An 8,104-nucleotide genomic window follows, 5' to 3' on the forward strand; every position below is an offset into this window, starting at 1 on the left:
GTGATGGTTGTTTTGCTTATTAGGGCCATAGGAGGAACTTCCTAAAATGGACATGGTGACCCTTATGTTTCAAATCTGGTAATATTTAAATACTAAGGGCTATTCCCAATTTACACCTAAGAGTGCCCCACCCGTACCACACAGCCTCCTTCAAGCAACACACATACATGGCAGAGATGCACCCTCCCTCCCACACATCATCTCTATGTGCAACCCGCAACCCATTCTTCACGCCCAAAGCCAAGTCACTACGGGAGTCTCCTGCAGGGACCCGCGCATAACTGCGTCCTGGAATATTTTATTGCAACCATGCTTGGCCGCGTGTCTCCCCATTGGCCTGTGAGGTCCTGGAGGAAGGAACCGTCGCCTCTGTGTGTCTAACATGGAGCACGAGTTCCTAGCAGTGCTCATAAATGCTTGTTGAAGAGAGAGCGGAAGCAGCACAAACACACAGGTAGACTCCAGCTTTGTCCTGGGGGCAGCATGGGGGTGTGGCTGCAGTGCCACCATCGAGGCTGTGGGCACCAGGTCTGTAGGGTTCCACCAGAAGCCCAGGAAAGCCCAGTCCTGACTCAGGGCCCCGCAGCCAGAAGACTAGGGACCGGGTTGCTCAGTGGGGAAAGGTGGGAGAGAGGCCAGCAGGGGCAAGGGAGGAGCCGGAGGGCCGAGAGGTGCTGAGCAGCGGCCCGAGCATGGAGCCTCCCTGCCACCGAGTCACCCGGAGGCTCTGGGGCCATCCTTCACTGTGCAGGTTCTGGACTCCCGGCCCAGCCCCTCTGCGGCCGCCATGCTCTCCAAGGAGGTGAGCTGAGCTTCCTGTTCAGTGGATTCTATGTAGTATTAAGACAAGAACACCAGTGACACCAGGCACCACCATACGCCGCCACCCCCAGTGCAGAAGCAGCGGGCAGTGGGCTCAGCCGGCAGCCTTGGCTTCCCCGTCCCCAGCCCCCTCCTCATCCTGCTCGCCATTCTGGAGCCTGCGCACGATGCGGGTGAGGTCCAGGCTTTGTGTGAGCGTGTCCAGGAGCATCTGGTCCTTCTGCACACCCTCCATGAATTCCTCCAGGGACAGCTCCCCTGGTAGAGAGAGAGGGAGCCACGGGCATTCAGGGCCGCAGTCCAGGGTCCAGAGCCCGCTAGGGGAAGCAGCCTGTGGGTGCAGCGGGCGGGCAGAGCCGCAGTCCACTGTGCAGTGCAGGGACAGCCGGAGGAGACTAGCAGAGGGCCCTCGTGCTCCTCCTCTCCTCCCACCCTTCCCCTGGCGCCCCCTCCCCTGGTGGCCCCCCAGCGCCCCCCCCCCCCCCCGTGAGCCCTCCTCGGGCCCCTCACCATCCCCATTGACGTCAATCTTGGAGAACACGGTGTCGGTGAACTCCTCTGCTGTCATGGTGGAGTCGCTCCAGGGGTTAATGGTTCGAATGGCCTGGGAGGGCGGCAAAGGCACAGTGAGGCCCAGGCAGGCCCTGGGTGCAGCGGATGAGACCACGCTTGGGACGCCCACATCGCACAGAGAGTGCCTGGGCCTTCCGTCCAGCTTCCCGGTCATTGACTGGGAGGCAGGAGGTGATAGCTACTCGGGTCCTTGCCACCCACGCTGGAGATGGAGTTCCAGCCTCTCGGTGGGACCCAGCCCTGGCTGTGGTGGGCATTTGGGGAGTGAACGAGCAGGCGAAGATCTCTCTCTCTCTCTCTCTTGCTCTCCTATATAGCCCTCAACCTTTCCAATAAATGAATTAAATGTTTCATATAAAAGGTGAGGGGACCCGTCCTAATTCTGTCTCAGCGATGGGGTGGGGACAGCAAGAGACCACCGCACCCGGGCCCTTAGCAGAGCTGAGTCTCAAGAGTCCGGCTCCCCAGCCTCCTGGGACCAATAAGGAAACTATGGCCACCACCGCGGGAGAGGGACGTGGCCCAGGGCACCGGCGCTGCGGGCCGGGGCTGTCTCCCAGACCCTCAGTCTCAGTCCTGAGACTGCGAGGGGCTCGCGGCTCTGGGTCGCCCGCCCCGCCCGCTGCGCCTGGGTTACCTGGATGATGGTGAGCAGTTCGTCGCGGTCGATGCAGCCGTTGCCGTCGACGTCGTAGAGCTTGAAGTACCAGCGCAGCTTGTGCTCCACCTTCCCCTTCAGCACCAGACTGAGCGCCGCCACGTACTCCATGAAGTCGATGTAGCCGTCCTGGGCGAGGGGCGTGGAGCGTGAGCCCGCCCCGCCCCCGCCCCGCCCGGCCACACCCACCAGGCCACACCCGCCGGGACCACACCCTCCACGGACCACACCCCGTCCGGTCCACGCCCTCTAAGCAAGGCCACGCCCCCATCAGGCAGAGTTGCTGAGAGGAGACCTGGACCCCCGGGTAGGGCAGTTGCGTCCTCGCGCCCCTGGTCGCCTTTGTGCCTGTCCTCTTTTCTGTCCCCCACCCCTCACCCCAGGCCAACGCCCAGCGTAGCCCACCCGGCCTGTCCCCTAGGCTGCTCGTCAAACCTGATAAACCACTCCCATGCAGCGTGAATGAATGTCACTTGGCGGGGCGTTATGGTCTTGCCAGTGTCCCTGCACTTCCCTGTGGGTCCCACACTTGAGCCCTTCTGGGTGTGTGGGGGTGGGAGGAGGAAAACCCGCACCCGGGCACTTGGAGGAGCTGGGGTGGGCAGGAGGCGGAGCTGGGGCGAGGAGCACCTGTCTGGTTCTGCCCTTCAAGGTCTGAGTTTGACTGAGCACCGGCCACGTGCTGTGGAAGGTAGCCTGTAGGAGTCGGAACTCAGGAAGATAGAAATCCTGACCCAACAGTGCTGGGGGCACAGGCTGGAATCCTGGCTGTCCGCCCCCAGCCCAGTAACCAGCTGTAGGACCTGGGACAAGGGACTTGGTGTTAAATGAGCTCCTGTAGGAGGAGCACTCAGCTGCCATGCTACCTTGTCACCACTAGTTACCAGCATTTCTACAAAGAGGTCACTATACAGGAGGTATATTTAACAACAACACATTTGGACAGAGACAGAATCACAACACAGGAGCCCAGAACTCTGCTGGGGCTAGGGCAGTAGGAAAGGGGGCTGGGGGGCTTCCTGGAGGAGGTGATAACCCCACTGAGTCGTGGAGGAGTTGGGCTTGGGGACGGTGGCACGAGACATTCCCGCGAGACAAGAATGACACTCTGGCTGGCTCTGGCTGTGAGGTCAAAGAAGCAGGGGGCATGGGGACTGCCTCGGCCCGCTGCCCCCAAATCAAGCGTGGCTGGTGAGGGGATTCCGGGGGGGGGGGGGAGGGTTTGTCTAGCAGAGAGGAAAGGAGCACTGGACTCGGAGCAGGTAAGCATGGACTCCAGCCGCTGTCCCTCCATTTACTCACAACCATGACCCTGGAGCCAGGAAGTTACCCAGAGGCAAATCTGCGGCCAGTGTGAAGCACTCTTTAACGGGCACAGTTGCCTGGGGAGGGACCAGCCTGGTGCAACTGAGCGCTCCCTGTCGGGCATCCAAGCCGAGGCCAGGAGGGAGGAGGTGGGGGTGGGACAGGACAGCCTCTGAGAGCTGGGCTGTGCAGGCCTTTGAGCCACACCGTCCCCCTTCTGAGCCCCGTGGTGGGCACCGCGGTCATGTGGACATGGATAAGTGAGGAAGGGATGAGGATACGTTTGCTTTTTCGGTCTTTATCTGTCTGTAGTGCTGGACATTTTTACTAGAAGCTGTGTGACTTCTGCAATTAAAATAATACTAATAGCAATGGCTTGAAAGGTACAAGGGAAAAGGCATGGGTTTTGTGCCAGTGAGATCTAAAGCCTAGGGCTGGCGCTGGCACTGTGGTGCAGTGGGTTAACGCCCTGGCCTGAAGTGCCTGCATCCCATATGGGTGCTGGTTCGAGACCCGGCTGCTCCACATCCAATCCAGCTCTCTGCTATGGCCTGGGAAAGCAGTACAAGATGGCCCAAGTCCCTGGGCCCCTGCACCCATGTGGGAGACCTGGAGGAAGCTCCTGACTCCTGGCTTCAGACGGGGGCAGCTCCGGCCGTTATGGCCAACCAGGGAGTGAAACATCGGATGGAGGACCTCTCTCTGCCTTGCCTCTCTCTGTGTAACTCTGACTTTCAAATAAATAAAATAAATAAATCTTTAAAAATAAAAAAAAAAAAGATCTAAAGCTCCTCTTTAGCAGAGGCGTGACCCTGGACAAGCACACGACCTGGGGTCTGTTTGCTCTGCTGCAAAACGGGGATGATGCTATGTGCTTTTCAAGACCGCGGTGTGGATTCGATTCAGTGGTAGCACCGCAGTAGCACCAACCAAGTTCCCCAGGGGCTTCCTGTGCTGCCTGCTGTCTTCATTTCACTCACTCCATCTCAGCCAATCCCGGGAGGTGGGTGCTTTTGTCCCCATTTTGTACGAGAAAACTGAAGGTGAGTGAGATGGGGCCACACGGCCGATGAGTGACAAAGCCTTATGGAGAAACTGATCCCCCACGTCCTACGCTGGTGCTCAGATGCAGGATGGGAGATTTGCATGGATTTGTGTGCACCTGTGTGATTGCCAGGCCCAGCCAAGCCCAGGCACGATGCTAAAGTAAGCAAAGTGTATGCTGATCCCTGGTCCAGACGCACTGCTGGCCCCATTCTCATTGCCCAGGGTTCATCTTCTAACTCAGGGGCTGGCAGCTACTTCAACTTGGCAGCCGAACAGACTCTGCCCTCTTAGTGCAAAAGCAGCCCCAGAAGGGCAGGCTTGCCCCAGAGGCTCAGTCACTGCTTGGAACCCCCCCGCCCCATCCCATGTAGGAATGCCTGGTTCCAGTCCTGGGCTACACAGCTTCTGATCCAGTTTCCTGCTGATGTGCACTCTGACGAGCAGCAGATGATGGCCCAGGTGCTCGGGCCCTGCTACCCATGTGGGGGACCTGGATGGAGTTCCTGGGCCCTGGCTTCAGCCTGGCCCAGCCCTGGCTGTTATATTTAGAGAGTGAGCCAGCAGATGGAAGACCTCTTTCTCTCTGCCTCTTTGCCTTTCAAATAACATGAAAATAAGTAAGTTCTTTTTTAAAAAGCAACTACTAGCAATTCATAAGTAAGTGGGTACAGTGTATTCTTTTTTGTTTGTTTGTTTGTTTGTTTTGATAGGCAGAGTGGACAGTGAGAGAGAGAGAAAGAGAGAAAGGTCTTCCTTTGCTGTTGGTTCACCCTCCAGTGGCCGCCGTGGCTGGTGCACTGCCGCCGGTGCACCGCACTGATCCGAAGCCAGGAGCCAGGTGCTTCTCCTGGTCTCCCATGGGGTGCAGGGCCCAAGCACCTGGGCCATCCTTCACTGCACTCCCGGGCCACAGCAGAGAGCTGGCCTGGAAGAGGGGCAACCGGGACAGAATCCAGCACCCCGACCGGGACTAGAACCCGGTGTGCCAGCTCCGCAAGGTGGAGGATTAGCCTATTGAACTGTGGCGCCAGCCCATTTATTTATATTTATCAGGCCAAAGCTAGGAACTCAATTGAGATCTCTCATGTGGGTGGCACAAGCCCAAGGTGTGCATTAACAGATTGCTGGATTGGAAATGGAGGAGTTGGCACAATGCTGGGGGATGCTGACGTCCCGAGCAGCAGCTGCCCCACGATGCCTGCCCCCGACTCACTTCCAACAGAAAGAAAGGGATCAGGTTTGGAACAGTACAGGTGGTTCTTGCAAATGATAAAACAACAACAGAGAGGCAAACAAATGACTCAGGTTAGGCAAATACAGGGTTGAGGAGCTGCCCCTCCCTGGCGTCCTGTGTGGAATGTCAGGGGTCGTTCTGCAGATGTGTGTTCACCTGAAAGGTTTCCTTCCCGGAAAGAAGACACTTGGGCATGGGGTGTGGGGTGCTGCTGGAGCATGCTGGGTCATGGTGGGGCTGCTGGGGTGTGCTGGGTCGTGGTAGGGCTACTGGGGTGTGCTGGGTCGTGGTGGGACATGGTGGGACGTGGTGGGTGTGCTGGGACATGGCGGGACATGGTGGGGATGCTGGGGCGTGCTGGGGCGTGCTGGGGGAGGGGGGGTCCACTGCGGGCTTCCCCTCCTGCTCAGGAGCGATTGCTTCTTCTAGGGCCTTGCAGGGTGCAGCCCCCAGGTGTCCTGCTCCCCCCCCCCCCACTTCAAGACAGCCTCAGGCGGGAGGACACTGCCCTTGAGGCTGGAGCTCAAAGCTCTGTAATCCGCTTTGGCCCCTAGCTCCAATGTTAGCGAGTTTTAAATAGCCGCTGAGCCCAGCTTTCCCGAGAGGCCCCACCTATCATGGCATTTGGACCATCTGGGTGTGAGGGGCGCCTCCCCTGGGCCCACAGGGGGCACCCGGCAGCCCAAGACCTTCATGGGAGGGGACAGCAGTGGGGGCTGGGTTTGTGGCTTGGGGCTCCTTCCCCACTCCGTCTTGACGGAATTGTTCCAAATAACTGGAAGGTTTCCTGGTGAAAACCAACAATGGATGCTCCCAACATCCACGGCAGGTGTAGGTGAACAAGCTGAGGCCGACAGGGGTGATCCCGGGCCCCGCGTCACGCAGCTGACCAGAGCAGGGCCGGGGCAGGTGGGGGTGCCGTCTCACGGCTCCCAGCTACCTCTGTGTCCTCCCTCACTTCTCAGGGAATCCTCACCCACCCTAGACAGCTGGTTACTCGGGGAGACGGGCACTTTGACCATGTGTGCATCTTCAGAACCATGTGAGAAAAGATGAAGTGAGGCCGCGGCATGGCTTGGACCTGGGAGTACCCTGGCATCCCCCTATGACCAAGCAACCCTGCTCGTCCCAAGTCCCAGCGTCTACAGAACGTCACGGTAACCCAGGTCCCCGTCCAGCCCGGGATGCAGATCCAGCCGCCCACTCTGTCTCTCCTGCTGTTTGCTGTGAGCCCTGGAGGCCTTGCCGGAGCACCACGTGCTGCCCAGCACATAGTAGGTGCTCCAGAGGCTCCCCGGCAGGCTCACCCTTGCTTTGGAAGCAGCTGCCTAACCAACACTGCACAGACTGAACCCCTCAGCCTCCTAAATGATCGTACACATGAAGTAGTGCCAGCTCCGGCCGATACCTTTGCCCTGCCACCGGCTCTCCCCACCCCGCAACCTGGCCAGGCCCGCCGGGGCCTCCCTGCCAGCCGCCCCAGCCTCTGCCCACCTTGTTGAAGTCAAAGGTTTCGAACATTTGCTCCACATACTGGCTGGCCGTCGGGCTCAGGTTCTTGAGGCCGAAGAACTGGCGGAACTCGTAGAGGGTGAGCTGGCCAGAGGGGCATTCGGTCATGAACTTCTTGTACCACTGATGGCACTCGGTGCTGCTCAGCTCCTCCACCGACTTGCCCTCCACCACGTTGCCCATCTCACAGGCCTGTAGGAGGCGGGCGCCCCAGCTGGACAGCTCCTGCTCCCTGCGGCCCCTCCGCGTGAAGGCACCTGGGCCTTCCTCGCTCGCAGGCCTGGCTCCTGCAGGTCTGAGCAAAGGGCTTGAAGAGTCAGACAGGGGACATGTGGAGAGGAGGCGGGTGCAAGGACGGAGGGCTGTGCAAAGGAACCAGTACTGAAGGTGCCCGCTGCACCCTGGGAACGAGGGGTGAGAATAGAACAAAGCTGTCAGAATAGAGGCCTTGATCTGGGGGTGAGAGGATTTTCTTACCCAGTTTGCAGTCACCTAATCCCTTCTTACCGCGGCACCGTGGGTGGCTGGCCAGCGGCTGCTCTGATCCTATGACCTCTATGTCCTTCTGTGCTGAGCAGGTTCATCACCTGCCTGCATCCTGCTCTCTGACACAGGCCTGAGGTGCAGGGAGATGCAGCTGGTTCCTCCTCCAGCGTGGGACCAACTGTGGGCTCGGCACCGGGCTACTGTGCAGATTTCCAGGCTGTGCCCTGCACCCGGGCATCGCCCTGAGGGGGTTCAAGCCCACCCTGGAGAGGAAGTATGTAAGAACCCCGGTGCACGCAGACCTTGTGGGCCCCGAGAGGAGACCTGAGCAGCCAGGGGCTACACCGGACACACACACACACGCATATGCACCACGGGCCTGCTGGTCCTGTGCTGACCACACTCCTCACATTCCTCCATCTGACTCTGAACCTGACACCACAGCAGGGGCATGGGGGTGGAGAGGG

At 59.4% G+C, this 8,104-nt stretch overlaps 1 protein-coding gene across 1 annotated transcript; it reads right to left on the reverse strand.

Annotated features, from left to right (window-relative positions):
• Positions 1-778: 778 nt before the first annotated feature.
• On the reverse strand, positions 779-7,584 carry GUCA1A (guanylate cyclase activator 1A). The gene is made up of 4 exons (XM_002714400.5): positions 7,134-7,584; positions 2,033-2,182; positions 1,333-1,426; positions 779-1,080 (listed from the first exon to the last, which is right to left on the reverse strand). The coding sequence occupies exons 1-4, from the start codon at positions 7,332-7,334 to the stop codon at positions 917-919; spliced, it is 609 nt and encodes a 202-aa protein (XP_002714446.1). The 5' UTR covers positions 7,335-7,584; the 3' UTR covers positions 779-916.
• Between the last annotated feature and the right edge of the window lie 520 nt (positions 7,585-8,104).

The sequence above is a fragment of the Oryctolagus cuniculus genome, chromosome 5, assembly GCF_964237555.1.
Source record: "Oryctolagus cuniculus chromosome 5, mOryCun1.1, whole genome shotgun sequence".
Taxonomy (NCBI): domain Eukaryota; kingdom Metazoa; phylum Chordata; class Mammalia; order Lagomorpha; family Leporidae; genus Oryctolagus; species Oryctolagus cuniculus.